Source organism: Mustelus asterias, chromosome 6 (genome assembly GCF_964213995.1).
Source record: "Mustelus asterias chromosome 6, sMusAst1.hap1.1, whole genome shotgun sequence".
NCBI classification, from domain to species: Eukaryota; Metazoa; Chordata; class Chondrichthyes; order Carcharhiniformes; family Triakidae; genus Mustelus; species Mustelus asterias.
The window spans coordinates 35,698,074-35,717,891 of NC_135806.1; the positions used below are offsets into that span (position 1 = coordinate 35,698,074).

At 51.8% G+C, this 19,818-nt stretch overlaps 1 protein-coding gene across 1 annotated transcript in view; it reads left to right on the forward strand.

Moving 5' to 3' along the window:
• Positions 1-19,818, forward strand: part of LOC144494648 (A disintegrin and metalloproteinase with thrombospondin motifs 3-like) — a 500,070-nt gene that overhangs the window by 301,863 nt on the left and 178,389 nt on the right. Inside the window, exons 8-9 of the mRNA XM_078213852.1 lie at positions 226-309; positions 2,165-2,321. Of these exons, the coding sequence (XP_078069978.1) occupies positions 226-309; positions 2,165-2,321 (241 nt within the window). The remainder of the gene's footprint in view (positions 1-225; positions 310-2,164; positions 2,322-19,818) is intronic.

The following is a 19,818-nucleotide window of genomic DNA, read 5'->3' on the forward strand; positions in this document are numbered from 1 at the left end:
TTCTATTTTAAATTTAAGAATGGGTTAACACTTGTGTAGGGGGATCCAACTAAGATCATGCCGTAATGAGATCAATTATTTTAAAGCTGACATTTGCATTTAAGCGTGAAATTGAGGTTCGGCTGAAAATTCAGCAGGAAATAATGATGCAAACAGCTCCCAGAAACAATTGGGCAATTTGCAAACTGGAATAACGTCAGTTCTGTTCTCTTTTTTCACTGCCAGGTTAATGAGATTTACCACGATAAATCATTGGGAGCTCACGTGAATGTAGTACTGGTGCGAATGATCATGCTGGGATATGCAAAGGTAAGACTAGATCGAGGCTGTTCACAGTCTATCACATTTTAAATATTTTCCATTCTAACAAGGTGCTGTAGAAATGGTCTAGAAAGAACTTGACATATGAAAAAGTGAGAGCTGTTTCTGTCCCATCTTGAGATATCTTTACATTTCAAATTGGGACATCGTTCATTCTTCACCTCTCTGTGTGTTGTATTTGTTTGCACATTATTTGGATATTAAAAAAATGCCCAAAGAGCAAAATTTATGGGAGCTGGTAGCTATATTGAGAAATTCTGTTCAGAAAATAGTTGACTAATAAAAATATCCAATCAATTCACCCCTCTAGCTTATTTGAAAAGGTGCAATATCACAGGTGGAAAGTGATTCCATCTTTTGCGGAGCCTCAATTATTCAGGGATTGGTGACACGCCTCGATTGTAAAGTATCTAAGCAAAGAATGCTGCTTATAATTGTGGTACATTTTTGCTCTTCAGCCAGAAAGAGGAAATATGGCTGGGCCTTGTCATTCGGACAGGCTGCTGTCCTGAGTTCTGACATACTCCTTCTGTGGTTTGCTTATAAAGTAACTGCTAGTACACACCTCTTTGTGGCTGATCATACAATGAATCTATCTGAGAAAAGAGCATCAAAACCTCTGCGATTTCCCCATAGTGAAGATCTTTCTTTCTCCAAGTTGATTGAGTCTAAAATGGCAGGTTTCCTTGGATAGTTGACCCGGGGCGGCATGGTGGCACAGTGGTTAGCACTGCTGCCTCACAGCGTCAGGGACCCAGGTTCAATTCTGGCCTCGGGTGACAGTCTGTGTGGAGTTTGCACATCTTCCCCTTGTCTGCATGGCTTTCCTCCGGGTGCTCCGGTTTCCTCCCACAGTCCAAAGATGTGCGGGTTAAATTGATTGGCCATGCTAAATTGCCCCTCAGAGTCAGGGGGATTAGGAGGGTAAATATGTGGGGTTACGGGGATAGGACCTGGGTGGGATTGTTGTCGGTGCTGGCTCGATGCTCTTTCTTCATAGAATCTCTACAGTACAGAAGGAGGCCATTCAGCCCATCAAGTCTGTACTGACCACAATTCCACCCAGGCCCTATTCCCGCAAAAATGTGACCTCATGCCATGATCAGGAAAAATCAGAGCATTGTACAAAAAAAACCCATACTGACCAGTGACCTGCCCATTGGGATTTCCACTTCAACCAAATGATGGTCCGCCATATTATGAATTTGAATTGATGGAGGTTTTTATCCCACGGATGTATGTAATCAGTTACTTCTCCTAACTTTGAGATATATGTCTCCATCCTGTCCAGCTTCCTTTCCACTGACATTGGCCACTTCAGTCTGCCAATGCTACTGAAGTTTGATGTTTGGTTCATTGTTCTGTGTGCCAATGTGTCTCTTATTTGATGCTCTCAGACTGTTGACCCACTCACTGCCCTCTCCAAAACACTTCCATTCAGTGATGATTGTGTCCCATGGGTCCTTGGTGAGTGTTCCTGTCCTGGTGACTCAGTAGGCTGTGGAGGCACAGGTGACTCTTTGTCTGCATGGTTTTGTTTTTCAGTAGTGGTACAGGTGGTTGGGGTTTGTATCTTTCAATGTTGTGCATGACATACTAGTACTCGGGAACCTGGATGATCCAAGATGTTCTAAGAGGAAAATTTGAGAATTTCCAGCCTCCTATTTATTGTAGGAACCGTGAATACTAAGTCTCGCAGGTTGCCTGAAATATGTCAGAAATGTTGATCTGAATTATGTTGGTGAGGGTCAATGTTGCCAAGCAGCAAATCTTGGTCCATCCACTTAATTTTGAGTGCAACATCTCAGCGACTGAACACTTAATGAAATCAAAATACTCTCAGTCCATTAGCTTGATCGAAAGAGGCAATCCATCTCGAAGTTTGGAGAATGTCTGTCGTTGGGCTAACTCTCAGCAAAAAGCAAACCCAAATCATTCAGAGCACCACGACCATGCCATCTTTTTAACAAGGCAAGATTTCGGTCCGGCGGGTATGCAAGGTACTGTATAAGACTACTGACAGGTATGGTGAATACAGCAATAAGAATTACAGTCCAGTTCAAAAAAAATGCTATTATTGACCATTCCTTTTAAATTCCATTAAATTTAAATGAAAAATGAAGAAATCACATTTCTTTCACCCAGAGTCATAAGCAAAACTAAATCTATGCCTACCAAGACAGAATCTCATCCCAAAGTGACAGGACTGGTTAGGTGCATTGGCCATGCTAAATTCTCCCTCAGCGTTCCTGAAGAGGCGCTGGAGTGGGGCGACTGGGGGATTTTCACTGTAACTTCATTGCAGTGTTAATGTAAGCCTACTTGTGACACTAATAATAAAAAAGAAAATGACAGAATTGGTCTGATAATGACAATCATAGAATCAGAGAAACCCTATAGTGCAGAAGGAGGCCATTCAGCCCATTGAGTCTGCACCGACCACAATCCTACCCAGGCCCTATTCCCGTGTCCCCACTACCCTGCTAATCCCCTGACAATAGGGTCAATTTAAGCATGGCCGATCAACCTAACCCGCACTTCTTTGGATTGTGGGAGGAAACTTGAGCACCCAGAGGAAACGCATGCAGACACGGGGCGAATGTGCAAACCCCACACAGTGGAGTGACCTGAGGCCGGAATTAAACCTGGATCCCTGGCGTTGTGAGGCAGCAGTGCTAACCACTGTGTCACCTTGCCGCCACAAAATTCAGGGAGAATTTTACAGCCACCTGTCAGCAGATTTGAAGGTGAGGGGGGCTCGTAAAATGCAGCATCTAACCTGCCTGCTGCCTACCTGACATTTCCCTGACCTGTCTTCCATTTTACATGGACATGATAGAAGCATTAGCTGGCCCACCCACCTTTGGGCCTATTGATCAAGGCCCTTAAGTAGCCAATTAATGACCAGCTAAGTCATTCTACCCCTGCCACTATTTTACCTACTGTAGGGGGACGCTCATGCTAAGCATGCAATCTCTCAGCATTAACAGCCTGGCTAGAATCAGGTAAAGTGGGTGTGTACATCCCTTATGAAGCCCCTGTGGCCATCAGAGGCATCGCCCTAGGACATAACCCCCTTTAACCAACCACCCCTCCCCCAATGCCAGAACTTTGATGCCGTAACACCAGTACCTGGTCACCATAACACTGGGACCTGGTCACCATAACGCCGGGACCTGGTCACCATAACGCCGAGACCTGGTCACCATAACGCCGAGACCTGGTCACCATAAACCCGTGACCTGGTCGCCATAACGTGGGGACCTGGTCGCCATAACATGGGGACTTGGCCCCTATAATGCCGGGACCTGGTCCCTATAACTCCAGGACCTGGCCCCTATAATGCAAGGACCGGGTCACTAAAATGCCAGGATCGGGTTGCTAGAATGCCAGGACCGGGTCGCTAGAATGCAAGGACCGGGTCACTAAAATGCCAGGACCGGGTTGCTAGAATGCAAGGACCGGGTTGCTAGAATGCCAGGACCGGGTCGCTACAATGCCAGGATCAGGTTGCTACAATGCCAGGACCGGGTTGCTAGAATGCCAGGACCGGGTCGCTACAATGCCAGGACCAGGTTGCTAGAATGCAAGGACCGGGTCACTAAAATGCAAGGACCGGGTTGCTAGAATGCCAGGACCGGGTCGCTAGAATGCCAGGATCAGGTTGCTAGAATGCCAGGACCGGGTTGCTAGAATGCCAGGACCGGGTTGCTAGAATGCCAGGACCGGGTTGCTAGAATGCAAGGACCAGGTTGCTAGAATGCAGGACCGGCTCGCTAGAATGCAAGGACCAGGTTGCTAGAATGCAAGGACCGGGTTGCTAGAATGCCAGGACCGGGTTGCTAGAATGCAAGGACCGGGTCGCTAGAATGCAAGGACCGGGTTGCTAGAATGCAAGGACCGGGTTGCTAGAATGCCAGGACCGGGTTGCTAGAATGCCAGGACCGGGTTGCTAGAATGCAAGGACCGGGTTGCTAGAATGCAAGGACCGGGTTGCTAGAATGCAAGGACCGGGGCACTAAAATGCCAGGACCGGGTTGCTAGAATGCAAGGACCGGGTCACTAAAATGCCAGGACCGGGTCGCTAGAATGCAAGGACCGGGTTGCTAGAATGCAAGGACCGGCTCGCTAGAATGCCAGGATCAGGTTGCTAGAATGCCAGGACCGGGTTGCTAGAATGCCAGGACCGGGTTGCTAGAATGCAAGGACCGGGTTGCTAGAATGCCAGGATCAGGTTGCTAGAATGCCAGGACCGGGTTGCTAGAATGCCAGGACCGGGTTGCTAGAATGCAAGGACCAGGTTGCTAGAATGCCAGGACCGGGTTGCTAGAATGCAAGGACCGGGTTGCTAGAATGCAAGGACCGGGTTGCTAGAATGCAAGGACCAGGTTGCTAGAATGCAAGGACCGGGTTGCTAGAATGCCAGGACCGGGTTGCTAGAATGCCAGGATCAGGTTGCTAGAATGCAAGGACCGGGTTGCTAGAATGCCAGGACCGGGTTGCTAGAATGCCAGGACCGGGTTGCTAGAATGCAAGGACCGGGTTGCTAGAATGCCAGGACCGGGTTGCTAGAATGCAAGGACCGGGTCGCTAGAATGCAAGGACCGGGTTGCTAGAATGCAAGGACCGGGTTGCTAGAATGCCAGGACCGGGTTGCTAGAATGCAAGGACCGGGTTGCTAGAATGCCAGGATCAGGTTGCTAGAATGCAAGGACCGGGTTGCTAGAATGCCAGGATCAGGTTGCTAGAATGCAAGGACCGGGTTGCTAGAATGCAAGGACCGGGTTGCTAGAATGCAAGGACCGGGTCGCTAGAATGCCAGGATCAGGTTGCTAGAATGCAGGACCAGGTCGCTAGAATGCAAGGACCGGCTCGCTAGATTGCCAGGATCAGGTTGCTAGAATGCAAGGACCGGGTTGCTAGAATGCAAGGACCGGGTTGCTAGAATGCAAGGACCGGGTTGCTAGAATGCAAGGACCAGGTTGCTAGAATGCAAGGATCAGGTTGCTAGAATGCAAGGACCAGGTTGCTAGAATGCAAGGACCAGGTTGCTAGAATGCCAGGATCGGGTTGCTAGAATGCCAGGATCAGGTTGCTAGAATGCCAGGATCAGGTTGCTAGAATGCCAGGATCAGGTTGCTAGAATGCAAGGACCGGGTCGCTAGAATGCCAGGATCAGGTTGCTAGAATGCCAGGATCAGGTTGCTAGAATGCAAGGACCAGGTTGCTAGAATGCAAGGACCAGGTTGCTAGAATGCCAGGATCGGGTTGCTAGAATGCCAGGATCAGGTTGCTAGAATGCCAGGATCAGGTTGCTAGAATGCCAGGATCAGGTTGCTAGAATGCAAGGACCGGGTTGCTAGAATGCAAGGACCAGGTTGCTAGAATGCCAGGATCAGGTTGCTAGAATGCAAGGACCGGGTTGCTAGAATGCAAGGACCAGGTTGCTAGAATGCCAGGATCGGGTTGCTAGAATGCCAGGATCAGGTTGCTAGAATGCCAGGATCAGGTTGCTAGAATGCCAGGATCAGGTTGCTAGAATGCAAGGACCGGGTCGCTAGAATGCCAGGATCGGGTTGCTAGAATGCAAGGACCGGGTTGCTAGAATGCAAGGACCGGGTCGCTAGAATGCAAGGACCGGGTCGCTAGAATGCCAGGATCGGGTTGCTAGAATGCCAGGATCAGGTTGCTAGAATGCAAGGATCGGGTTGCTAGAATGCCAGGATCAGGTTGCTAGAATGCAAGGATCGGGTCGCTAGAATGCCAGGATCAGGTTGCTAGAATGCAAGGACCGGGTTGCTAGAATGCCAGGACCGGGTCGCTAGAATGCCAGGATCGGGTTGCTAGAATGCAAGGACCAGGTCGCTAGAATGCCAGGATCGGGTTGCTAGAATGCAAGGACCGGGTTGCTAGAATGCAAGGACCGGGTCGCTAGAATGCCAGGATCGGGTTGCTAGAATGCAAGGACCAGGTTGCTAGAATGCAAGGACCAGGTTGCTAGAATGCAAGGACCAGGTTGCTAGAATGCCAGGATCGGGTTGCTAGAATGCAAGGACCGGGTTGCTAGAATGCAAGGATCAGGTTGCTAGAATGCCAGGATCGGGTTGCTAGAATGCAAGGACCGGGTCGCTAGAATGCCAGGATCAGGTTGCTAGAATGCAAGGACCAGGTTGCTAGAATGCAGGACCGGGTTGCTAGAATGCCAGGATCAGGTTGCTAGAATGCCAGGATCAGGTTGCTAGAATGCCAGGATCAGGTTGCTAGAATGCCAGGATCGGGTTGCTAGAATGCCAGGATCAGGTTGCTAGAATGCAAGGACCAGGTTGCTAGAATGCCAGGATCGGGTTGCTAGAATGCCAGGATCAGGTTGCTAGAATGCCAGGATCAGGTTGCTAGAATGCCAGGATCAGGTTGCTAGAATGCCAGGATCGGGTTGCTAGAATGCCAGGATCAGGTTGCTAGAATGCCAGGATCAGGTTGCTAGAATGCCAGGATCAGGTTGCTAGAATGCCAGGATCAGGTTGCTAGAATGCCAGGATCAGGTTGCTAGAATGCAAGGACCAGGTTGCTAGAATGCCAGGATCGGGTTGCTAGAATGCAAGGACCGGGTCGCTAGAATGCCAGGATCAGGTTGCTAGAATGCAAGGACCAGGTTGCTAGAATGCAGGACCGGGTTGCTAGAATGCCAGGATCAGGTCGCTAGAATGCCAGGATCAGGTTGCTAGAATGCCAGGATCAGGTCGCTAGAATGCAGGACCAGGTTGCTAGAATGCAAGGACCAGGTTGCTAGAATGCCAGGATCGGGTTGCTAGAATGCCAGGATCAGGTTGCTAGAATGCCAGGATCAGGTTGCTAGAATGCCAGGATCAGGTTGCTAGAATGCCAGGATCGGGTTGCTAGAATGCCAGGATCGGGTTGCTAGAATGCCAGGATCAGGTTGCTAGAATGCCAGGATCAGGTTGCTAGAATGCCAGGATCAGGTTGCTAGAATGCCAGGATCAGGTTGCTAGAATGCCAGGACCAGGTTGCTAGAATGCCAGGACCAGGTTGCTAGAATGCCAGGATCAGGTTGCTAGAATGCCAGGATCAGGTTGCTAGAATGCCAGGATCAGGTCGCTAGAATGCCAGGACCAGGTCGCTAGAATGCCAGGATCAGGTTGCTAGAATGCCAGGATCAGGTTGCTAGAATGCAAGGACCAGGTTGCTAGAATGCAAGGACCAGGTTGCTAGAATGCAAGGACCAGGTTGCTAGAATGCAAGGACCAGGTTGCTAGAATGCAAGGACCAGGTTGCTAGAATGCAAGGACCAGGTTGCTAGAATGCCAGGATCAGGTTGCTAGAATGCAAGGACCAGGTTGCTAGAAAGCAAGGACCAGGTTGCTAGAATGCAAGGACCAGGTTGCGAGAATGCAAGGACCAGGTTGCTAGAATGCAAGGATCAGGTTGCTAGAATGCAAGGACCAGGTTGCTAGAATGCCAGGATCAGGTTGCTAGAATGCCAGGATCAGGTTGCTAGAATGCCAGGATCAGGTTGCTAGAATGCCAGGATCGGGTTGCTAGAATGCCAGGACCAGGTTGCTAGAATGCCAGGATCAGGTTGCTAGAATGCAAGGACCAGGTTGCTAGAATGCCAGGATCAGGTTGCTAGAATGCCAGGATCAGGTTGCTAGAATGCCAGGATCAGGTTGCTAGAATGCCAGGATCAGGTTGCTAGAATGCCAGGATCAGGTTGCTAGAATGCCAGGATCGGGTTGCTAGAATGCCAGGATCAGGTTGCTAGAATGCCAGGATCAGGTTGCTAGAATGCCAGGATCAGGTTGCAAGAATGCCAGGATCAGGTTGCTAGAATGCCAGGATCGGGTCGCTAGAATGCCAGGATCAGGTTGCTAGAATGCCAGGATCGGGTTGCTAGAATGCCAGGACCGGGTTGCTAGAATGCCAGGATCAGGTTGCTAGAATGCCAGGACCGGGTTGCTAGAATGCCAGGACCGGGTTGCTAGAATGCCAGGACCGGGTTGCTAGAATGCAAGGACCAGGTTGCTAGAATGCAGGACCGGCTCGCTAGAATGCAAGGACCAGGTTGCTAGAATGCAAGGACCGGGTTGCTAGAATGCCAGGACCGGGTTGCTAGAATGCAAGGACCGGGTCGCTAGAATGCAAGGACCGGGTTGCTAGAATGCAAGGACCGGGTTGCTAGAATGCCAGGACCGGGTTGCTAGAATGCCAGGACCGGGTTGCTAGAATGCAAGGACCGGGTTGCTAGAATGCCAGGACCGGGTTGCTTGAATGCAAGGACCGGGTCGCTAGAATGCAAGGACCGGGTTGCTAGAATGCAAGGACCAGGTTGCTAGAATGCAAGGACCGGGTTGCTAGAATGCAAGGACCGGGTCACTAAAATGCCAGGACCGGGTTGCTAGAATGCAAGGACCGGGTCACTAAAATGCCAGGACCGGGTCGCCAGAATGCAAGGACCGGGTTGCTAGAATGCAAGGACCGGCTCGCTAGAATGCCAGGATCAGGTTGCTAGAATGCCAGGACCGGGTTGCTAGAATGCAAGGACCGGGTTGCTAGAATGCAAGGACCGGGTTGCTAGAATGCCAGGATCAGGTTGCTAGAATGCAAGGACCGGGTCACTAAAATGCAAGGACCGGGTTGCTAGAATGCAAGGACCGGGTTGCTAGAATGCCAGGATCAGGTTGCTACAATGCCAGGATCGGGTTGCTAGAATGCCAGGACCGGGTTGCTAGAATGCAAGGACCGGGTTGCTAGAATGCCAGGATCAGGTTGCTAGAATGCCAGGACCGGGTTGCTAGAATGCCAGGACCGGGTTGCTAGAATGCAAGGATCAGGTTGCTAGAATGCCAGGATCAGGTTGCTAGAATGCCAGGACCGGGTTGCTAGAATGCAAGGACCAGGTTGCTAGAATGCCAGGACCGGGTTGCTAGAATGCAAGGACCGGGTTGCTAGAATGCAAGGACCGGGTTGCTAGAATGCAAGGACCAGGTTGCTAGAATGCAAGGACCGGGTTGCTAGAATGCCAGGACCGGGTTGCTAGAATGCCAGGATCAGGTTGCTAGAATGCAAGGACCGGGTTGCTAGAATGCCAGGACCGGGTTGCTAGAATGCCAGGACCGGGTTGCTAGAATGCAAGGACCGGGTTGCTAGAATGCCAGGACCGGGTTGCTAGAATGCAAGGACCGGGTCGCTAGAATGCAAGGACCGGGTTGCTAGAATGCAAGGACCGGGTTGCTAGAATGCCAGGACCGGGTTGCTAGAATGCAAGGACCGGGTTGCTAGAATGCCAGGATCAGGTTGCTAGAATGCAAGGACCGGGTTGCTAGAATGCCAGGATCAGGTTGCTAGAATGCAAGGACCGGGTTGCTAGAATGCAAGGACCGGGTTGCTAGAATGCAAGGACCGGGTTGCTAGAATGCCAGGATCAGGTTGCTAGAATGCAGGACCAGGTCGCTAGAATGCAAGGACCGGCTCGCTAGATTGCCAGGATCAGGTTGCTAGAATGCAAGGACCGGGTTGCTAGAATGCAAGGACCGGGTTGCTAGAATGCAAGGACCGGGTTGCTAGAATGCAAGGACCAGGTTGCTAGAATGCCAGGATCAGGTTGCTAGAATGCAAGGACCAGGTTGCTAGAATGCAAGGACCAGGTTGCTAGAATGCCAGGATCGGGTTGCTAGAATGCCAGGATCAGGTTGCTAGAATGCCAGGATCAGGTTGCTAGAATGCCAGGATCAGGTTGCTAGAATGCAAGGACCGGGTCGCTAGAATGCCAGGATCAGGTTGCTAGAATGCCAGGATCAGGTTGCTAGAATGCAAGGACCAGGTTGCTAGAATGCAAGGACCAGGTTGCTAGAATGCCAGGATCGGGTTGCTAGAATGCCAGGATCAGGTTGCTAGAATGCCAGGATCAGGTTGCTAGAATGCCAGGATCAGGTTGCTAGAATGCAAGGACCGGGTTGCTAGAATGCAAGGACCAGGTTGCTAGAATGCCAGGATCAGGTTGCTAGAATGCAAGGACCGGGTTGCTAGAATGCAAGGACCAGGTTGCTAGAATGCCAGGATCGGGTTGCTAGAATGCCAGGATCAGGTTGCTAGAATGCCAGGATCAGGTTGCTAGAATGCCAGGATCAGGTTGCTAGAATGCAAGGACCGGGTTGCTAGAATGCAAGGATCGGGTTGCTAGAATGCCAGGATCGGGTTGCTAGAATGCAAGGACCGGGTCGCTAGAATGCCAGGATCGGGTTGCTAGAATGCAAGGACCGGGTTGCTAGAATGCAAGGACCGGGTCGCTAGAATGCAAGGACCGGGTCGCTAGAATGCCAGGATCGGGTTGCTAGAATGCCAGGATCGGGTTGCTAGAATGCCAGGACCAGGTTGCTAGAATGCCAGGATCAGGTTGCTAGAATGCAAGGACCAGGTTGCTAGAATGCCAGGATCAGGTTGCTAGAATGCCAGGATCAGGTTGCTAGAATGCCAGGATCAGGTTGCTAGAATGCCAGGATCAGGTTGCTAGAATGCCAGGATCAGGTTGCTAGAATGCCAGGATCGGGTTGCTAGAATGCCAGGATCAGGTTGCTAGAATGCCAGGATCAGGTTGCTAGAATGCCAGGATCAGGTTGCAAGAATGCCAGGATCAGGTTGCTAGAATGCCAGGATCGGGTCGCTAGAATGCCAGGATCAGGTTGCTAGAATGCCAGGATCGGGTTGCTAGAATGCCAGGACCGGGTTGCTAGAATGCCAGGATCAGGTTGCTAGAATGCCAGGACCGGGTTGCTAGAATGCCAGGACCGGGTTGCTAGAATGCCAGGACCGGGTTGCTAGAATGCAAGGACCAGGTTGCTAGAATGCAGGACCGGCTCGCTAGAATGCAAGGACCAGGTTGCTAGAATGCAAGGACCGGGTTGCTAGAATGCCAGGACCGGGTTGCTAGAATGCAAGGACCGGGTCGCTAGAATGCAAGGACCGGGTTGCTAGAATGCAAGGACCGGGTTGCTAGAATGCCAGGACCGGGTTGCTAGAATGCCAGGACCGGGTTGCTAGAATGCAAGGACCGGGTTGCTAGAATGCCAGGACCGGGTTGCTAGAATGCAAGGACCGGGTCGCTAGAATGCAAGGACCGGGTTGCTAGAATGCAAGGACCAGGTTGCTAGAATGCAAGGACCGGGTTGCTAGAATGCAAGGACCGGGTCACTAAAATGCCAGGACCGGGTTGCTAGAATGCAAGGACCGGGTCACTAAAATGCCAGGACCGGGTCGCCAGAATGCAAGGACCGGGTTGCTAGAATGCAAGGACCGGCTCGCTAGAATGCCAGGATCAGGTTGCTAGAATGCCAGGACCGGGTTGCTAGAATGCAAGGACCGGGTTGCTAGAATGCAAGGACCGGGTTGCTAGAATGCCAGGATCAGGTTGCTAGAATGCAAGGACCGGGTCACTAAAATGCAAGGACCGGGTTGCTAGAATGCAAGGACCGGGTTGCTAGAATGCCAGGATCAGGTTGCTACAATGCCAGGATCGGGTTGCTAGAATGCCAGGACCGGGTTGCTAGAATGCAAGGACCGGGTTGCTAGAATGCCAGGATCAGGTTGCTAGAATGCCAGGACCGGGTTGCTAGAATGCCAGGACCGGGTTGCTAGAATGCAAGGATCAGGTTGCTAGAATGCCAGGATCAGGTTGCTAGAATGCCAGGACCGGGTTGCTAGAATGCAAGGACCAGGTTGCTAGAATGCCAGGACCGGGTTGCTAGAATGCAAGGACCGGGTTGCTAGAATGCAAGGACCGGGTTGCTAGAATGCAAGGACCAGGTTGCTAGAATGCAAGGACCGGGTTGCTAGAATGCCAGGACCGGGTTGCTAGAATGCCAGGATCAGGTTGCTAGAATGCAAGGACCGGGTTGCTAGAATGCCAGGACCGGGTTGCTAGAATGCCAGGACCGGGTTGCTAGAATGCAAGGACCGGGTTGCTAGAATGCCAGGACCGGGTTGCTAGAATGCAAGGACCGGGTCGCTAGAATGCAAGGACCGGGTTGCTAGAATGCAAGGACCGGGTTGCTAGAATGCCAGGACCGGGTTGCTAGAATGCAAGGACCGGGTTGCTAGAATGCCAGGATCAGGTTGCTAGAATGCAAGGACCGGGTTGCTAGAATGCCAGGATCAGGTTGCTAGAATGCAAGGACCGGGTTGCTAGAATGCAAGGACCGGGTTGCTAGAATGCAAGGACCGGGTTGCTAGAATGCCAGGATCAGGTTGCTAGAATGCAGGACCAGGTCGCTAGAATGCAAGGACCGGCTCGCTAGATTGCCAGGATCAGGTTGCTAGAATGCAAGGACCGGGTTGCTAGAATGCAAGGACCGGGTTGCTAGAATGCAAGGACCGGGTTGCTAGAATGCAAGGACCAGGTTGCTAGAATGCCAGGATCAGGTTGCTAGAATGCAAGGACCAGGTTGCTAGAATGCAAGGACCAGGTTGCTAGAATGCCAGGATCGGGTTGCTAGAATGCCAGGATCAGGTTGCTAGAATGCCAGGATCAGGTTGCTAGAATGCCAGGATCAGGTTGCTAGAATGCAAGGACCGGGTCGCTAGAATGCCAGGATCAGGTTGCTAGAATGCCAGGATCAGGTTGCTAGAATGCAAGGACCAGGTTGCTAGAATGCAAGGACCAGGTTGCTAGAATGCCAGGATCGGGTTGCTAGAATGCCAGGATCAGGTTGCTAGAATGCCAGGATCAGGTTGCTAGAATGCCAGGATCAGGTTGCTAGAATGCAAGGACCGGGTTGCTAGAATGCAAGGACCAGGTTGCTAGAATGCCAGGATCAGGTTGCTAGAATGCAAGGACCGGGTTGCTAGAATGCAAGGACCAGGTTGCTAGAATGCCAGGATCGGGTTGCTAGAATGCCAGGATCAGGTTGCTAGAATGCCAGGATCAGGTTGCTAGAATGCCAGGATCAGGTTGCTAGAATGCAAGGACCGGGTTGCTAGAATGCAAGGATCGGGTTGCTAGAATGCCAGGATCGGGTTGCTAGAATGCAAGGACCGGGTCGCTAGAATGCCAGGATCGGGTTGCTAGAATGCAAGGACCGGGTTGCTAGAATGCAAGGACCGGGTCGCTAGAATGCAAGGACCGGGTCGCTAGAATGCCAGGATCGGGTTGCTAGAATGCCGGGATCAGGTTGCTAGAATGCAAGGATCGGGTTGCTAGAATGCCAGGATCAGGTTGCTAGAATGCAAGGATCGGGTCGCTAGAATGCCAGGATCAGGTTGCTAGAATGCAAGGACCGGGTTGCTAGAATGCCAGGACCGGGTCGCTAGAATGCAAGGACCAGGTCGCTAGAATGCCAGGATCGGGTTGCTAGAATGCAAGGACCGGGTTGCTAGAATGCAAGGTCCGGGTCGCTAGAATGCCAGGATCGGGTTGCTAGAATGCAAGGACCAGGTTGCTAGAATGCAAGGACCAGGTTGCTAGAATGCAAGGACCAGGTTGCTAGAATGCCAGGATCGGGTTGCTAGAATGCAAGGACCGGGTTGCTAGAATGCAAGGACCGGGTCGCTAGAATGCCAGGATCGGGTTGCTAGAATGCAAGGACCAGGTTGCTAGAATGCAGGACCGGGTTGCTAGAATGCCAGGATCAGGTCGCTAGAATGCCAGGATCAGGTTGCTAGAATGCCAGGATCAGGTCGCTAGAATGCAGGACCAGGTTGCTAGAATGCCAGGATCAGGTTGCTAGAATGCCAGGATCAGGTTGCTAGAATGCCAGGATCAGGTTGCTAGACTGCCAGGATCGGGTTGCTAGAATGCAAGGACCGGGTTGCTAGAATGCAAGGACCGGGTCGCTAGAATGCCAGGATCGGGTTGCTAGAATGCAAGGACCAGGTTGCTAGAATGCAAGGACCAGGTTGCTAGAATGCAAGGACCAGGTTGCTAGAATGCCAGGATCGGGTTGCTAGAATGCAAGGACCGGGTTGCTAGAATGCAAGGACCGGGTCGCTAGAATGCCAGGATCGGGTTGCTAGAATGCAAGGACCAGGTTGCTAGAATGCAAGGACCAGGTTGCTAGAATGCCAGGATCGGGTCGCTAGAATGCCAGGACCAGGTTGCTAGAATGCCAGGATCAGGTTGCTAGAATGCCAGGATCAGGTTGCTAGAATGCCAGGATCAGGTTGCTAGAATGCCAGGACCAGGTTGCTAGAATGCCAGGATCGGGTTGCTAGAATGCCAGGATCAGGTTGCTAGAATGCCAGGACCAGGTTGCTAGAATGCCAGGATCAGGTCGCTAGAATGCCAGGATCGGGTTGCTAGAATGCCAGGATCAGGTTGCTAGAATGCCAGGATCAGGTTGCTAGAATGCCAGGATCAGGTTGCTAGAATGCCAGGATCAGGTTGCTAGAATGCCAGGACCGGGTTGCTAGAATGCCAGGATCAGGTTGCTAGAATGCCAGGACCGGGTTGCTAGAATGCCAGGACCGGGTCGCTAGAATGCCAGGATCAGGTTGCTAGAATGCAAGGACCGGGTTGCTAGAATGCAAGGACCAGGTTGCTAGAATGCCAGGATCGGGTTGCTAGAATGCCAGGACCAGGTTGCTAGAATGCCAGGATCAGGTCGCTAGAATGCCAGGATCGGGTTGCTAGAATGCCAGGATCAGGTTGCTAGAATGCCAGGATCAGGTTGCTAGAATGCCAGGATCAGGTTGCTAGAATGCCAGGATCAGGTTGCTAGAATGCCAGGATCAGGTTGCTAGAATGCAAGGACCGGGTTGCTAGAATGCAAGGACCAGGTTGCTAGAATGCCAGGATCGGGTTGCTAGAATGCAAGGACCAGGTTGCTAGAATGCCAGGACCAGGTTGCTAGAATGCAAGGACCGGGTTGCTAGAATGCCAGGATCAGGTTGCTAGAATGCAAGGACCGGGTTGCTAGAATGCAAGGACCAGGTTGCTAGAATGCCAGGATCGGGTTGCTAGAATGCAAGGACCAGGTTGCTAGAATGCAAGGATCAGGTTGCTAGAATGCCAGGACCAGGTTGCTAGAATGCCAGGATCAGGTTGCTAGAATGCCAGGACCAGGTTGCTAGAATGCCAGGATCAGGTTGCTAGAATGCCAGGATCAGGTTGCTAGAATGCCAGGATCAGGTTGCTAGAATGCCAGGATCAGGTTGCTAGAATGCCAGGATCAGGTTGCTAGAATGCCAGGATCAGGTTGCTACAATGCCAGGATCAGGTTGCTAGAATGCCAGGATCAGGTCGCTAGAATGCCAGGATCAGGTTGCTACAATGCCAGGATCAGGTTGCTAGAATGCAAGGACCGGGTTGCTAGAATGCCAGGATCAGGTTGCTAGAATGCCAGGATCAGGTTGCTACAATGCCAGGATCGGGTTGCTAGAATGCAAGGACCGGGTTGCTAGAATGCCAGGATCAGGTTGCTAGAATGCCAGGACCGGGTCGCTAGAATGCCAGGACCAGGTTGCTAGAATGCCAGGATCAGGTTGCTAGAATGCCAGGATCAGGTTGCTAGAATGCCAGGATCAGGTTGCTAGAATGCCAGGACCAGGTTGCTAGAATGCCAGGATCGGGTTGCTAGAATGCCAGGATCAGGTTGCTAGAATGCCAGGATCAGGTTGCTAGAATGCCAGGATCAGGTTGCTACAATGCCAGGATCAGGTTGCTAGAATGCAAGGACCGGGTCGCTAGAATGCAAGGATCAGGTTGCTAGAATGCCAGGACCAGGTTGCTAGAATGCCAGGATCAGGTTGCTAGAATGCCAGGATCAGGTTGCTAGAATGCCAGGATCAGGTTGCTAGAATGCCAGGACCAGGTTGCTAGAATGCCAGGATCGGGTTGCTAGAATGCCAGGATCAGGTTGCTAGAATGCCAGGATCAGGTTGCTAGAATGCCAGGATCAGGTTGCTAGAATGCCAGGATCAGGTTGCTACAATGCCAGGATCAGGTTGCTAGAATGCAAGGACCGGGTCGCTAGAATGCAAGGATCAGTTTGCTAGAATGCAAGGACCGGGTCGCTAGAATGCCAGGATCAGGTCGCTAGAATGCCAGGATCAGGTTGCTAGAATGCAAGGACCGGGTTGCTAGAATGCCAGGATCAGGTTGCTAGAATGCAAGGACCAGGTTGCTAGAATGCCAGGATCAGGTTGCTAGAATGCCAGGATCAGGTTGCTAGAATGCCAGGACCGGGTCGCTAGAATGCCAGGATCGGGTTGCTAGAATGCCAGGACCGGGTCGCTAGAATGCCAGGATCGGGTTGCTAGAATGCCAGGATCAGGTTGCTAGAATGCAAGGACCGGGTCGCTAGAATGCAAGGACCGGGTCGCTAGAATGCAAGGATCAGGTTGCTAGAATGCAAGGATCAGGTTGCTAGAATGCAAGGACCGGGTCGCTAGAATGCAAGGACCGGGTCGCTAGAATGCAAGGACCGGGTCGCTAGAATGCAAGGACCGGGTCGCTAGAATGCCAGGATCGGGTTGCTAGAATGCCGGGATCAGGTTGCTAGAATGCAAGGATCGGGTTGCTAGAATGCCAGGATCAGGTTGCTAGAATGCAAGGATCGGGTCGCTAGAATGCCAGGATCAGGTTGCTAGAATGCAAGGACCGGGTTGCTAGAATGCCAGGACCGGGTCGCTAGAATGCAAGGACCAGGTCGCTAGAATGCCAGGATCGGGTTGCTAGAATGCAAGGACCGGGTTGCTAGAATGCAAGGTCCGGGTCGCTAGAATGCCAGGATCGGGTTGCTAGAATGCAAGGACCAGGTTGCTAGAATGCAAGGACCAGGTTGCTAGAATGCAAGGACCAGGTTGCTAGAATGCCAGGATCGGGTTGCTAGAATGCAAGGACCGGGTTGCTAGAATGCAAGGACCGGGTCGCTAGAATGCCAGGATCGGGTTGCTAGAATGCAAGGACCAGGTTGCTAGAATGCAGGACCGGGTTGCTAGAATGCCAGGACCAGGTTGCTAGAATGCCAGGATCAGGTTGCTAGAATGCCAGGATCAGGTTGCTACAATGCCAGGATCAGGTTGCTAGAATGCAAGGACCGGGTCGCTAGAATGCAAGGATCAGGTTGCTAGAATGCCAGGACCAGGTTGCTAGAATGCCAGGATCAGGTTGCTAGAATGCCAGGATCAGGTTGCTAGAATGCCAGGATCAGGTTGCTAGAATGCCAGGACCAGGTTGCTAGAATGCCAGGATCGGGTTGCTAGAATGCCAGGATCAGGTTGCTAGAATGCCAGGATCAGGTTGCTAGAATGCCAGGATCAGGTTGCTAGAATGCCAGGATCAGGTTGCTACAATGCCAGGATCAGGTTGCTAGAATGCAAGGACCGGGTCGCTAGAATGCAAGGATCAGTTTGCTAGAATGCAAGGACCGGGTCGCTAGAATGCCAGGATCAGGTCGCTAGAATGCCAGGATCAGGTTGCTAGAATGCAAGGACCGGGTTGCTAGAATGCCAGGATCAGGTTGCTAGAATGCAAGGACCAGGTTGCTAGAATGCCAGGATCAGGTTGCTAGAATGCCAGGATCAGGTTGCTAGAATGCCAGGATCAGGTTGCTAGAATGCCAGGATCAGGTTGCTAGAATGCCAGGACCAGGTTGCTAGAATGCCAGGATCGGGTTGCTAGAATGCCAGGATCAGGTTGCTAGAATGCCAGGATCAGGTTGCTAGAATGCCAGGATCAGGTTGCTACAATGCCAGGATCAGGTTGCTAGAATGCAAGGACCGGGTCGCTAGAATGCAAGGATCAGGTTGCTAGAATGCCAGGACCAGGTTGCTAGAATGCCAGGATCAGGTTGCTAGAATGCCAGGATCAGGTTGCTAGAATGCCAGGATCAGGTTGCTAGAATGCCAGGACCAGGTTGCTAGAATGCCAGGATCGGGTTGCTCGAATGCCAGGATCAGGTTGCTAGAATGCCAGGATCAGGTTGCTAGAATGCCAGGATCAGGTTGCTAGAATGCCAGGATCAGGTTGCTACAATGCCAGGATCAGGTTGCTAGAATGCAAGGACCGTGTCGCTAGAATGCAAGGATCAGTTTGCTAGAATGCAAGGACCGGGTCGCTAGAATGCCAGGATCAGGTCGCTAGAATGCCAGGATCAGGTTGCTAGAATGCAAGGACCGGGTTGCTAGAATGCCAGGATCAGGTTGCTAGAATGCAAGGACCAGGTTGCTAGAATGCCAGGATCAGGTTGCTAGAATGCCAGGATCAGGTTGCAAGAATGCCAGGATCAGGTTGCTAGAATGCCAGGATCGGGTCGCTAGAATGCCAGGATCAGGTTGCTAGAATGCCAGGATCGGGTTGCTAGAATGCCAGGACCGGGTTGCTAGAATGCCAGGATCAGGTTGCTAGAATGCCAGGACCGGGTTGCTAGAATGCCAGGACCGGGTTGCTAGAATGCCAGGACCGGGTTGCTAGAATGCAAGGACCAGGTTGCTAGAATGCAGGACCGGCTCGCTAGAATGCAAGGACCAGGTTGCTAGAATGCAAGGACCGGGTTGCTAGAATGCCAGGACCGGGTTGCTAGAATGCAAGGACCGGGTCGCTAGAATGCAAGGACCGGGTTGCTAGAATGCAAGGACCAGGTTGCTAGAATGCCAGGATCGGGTTGCTAGAATGCCAGGATCAGGTTGCTAGAATGCCAGGATCAGGTTGCTAGAATGCCAGGATCAGGTTGCTAGAATGCAAGGACCGGGTTGCTAGAATGCAAGGACCAGGTTGCTAGAATGCCAGGATCAGGTTGCTAGAATGCAAGGACCGGGTTGCTAGAATGCAAGGACCAGGTTGCTAGAATGCCAGGATCGGGTTGCTAGAATGCCAGGATCAGGTTGCTAGAATGCCAGGATCAGGTTGCTAGAATGCCAGGATCAGGTTGCTAGAATGCAAGGACCGGGTTGCTAGAATGCAAGGATCGGGTTGCTAGAATGCCAGGATCGGGTTGCTAGAATGCAAGGACCGGGTCGCTAGAATGCCAGGATCGGGTTGCTAGAATGCAAGGACCGGGTTGCTAGAATGCAAGGACCGGGTCGCTAGAATGCAAGGACCGGGTCGCTAGAATGCCAGGATCGGGTTGCTAGAATGCCGGGATCAGGTTGCTAGAATGCAAGGATCGGGTTGCTAGAATGCCAGGATCAGGTTGCTAGAATGCAAGGATCGGGTCGCTAGAATGCCAGGATCAGGTTGCTAGAATGCCAGGACCGGGTTGCTCGAATGCCAGGACCGGCTCGCTAGAATGCAGGACCGGGTTGCTAGAATGCCAGGACCGGGTCGCTAGAATGCAAGGACCAGGTCGCTAGAATGCCAGGATCGGGTTGCTAGAATGCAAGGACCGGGTTGCTAGAATGCAAGGTCCGGGTCGCTAGAATGCCAGGATCGGGTTGCTAGAATGCAAGGACCAGGTTGCTAGAATGCAAGGACCAGGTTGCTAGAATGCAAGGACCAGGTTGCTAGAATGCCAGGATCGGGTTGCTAGAATGCAAGGACCGGGTTGCTAG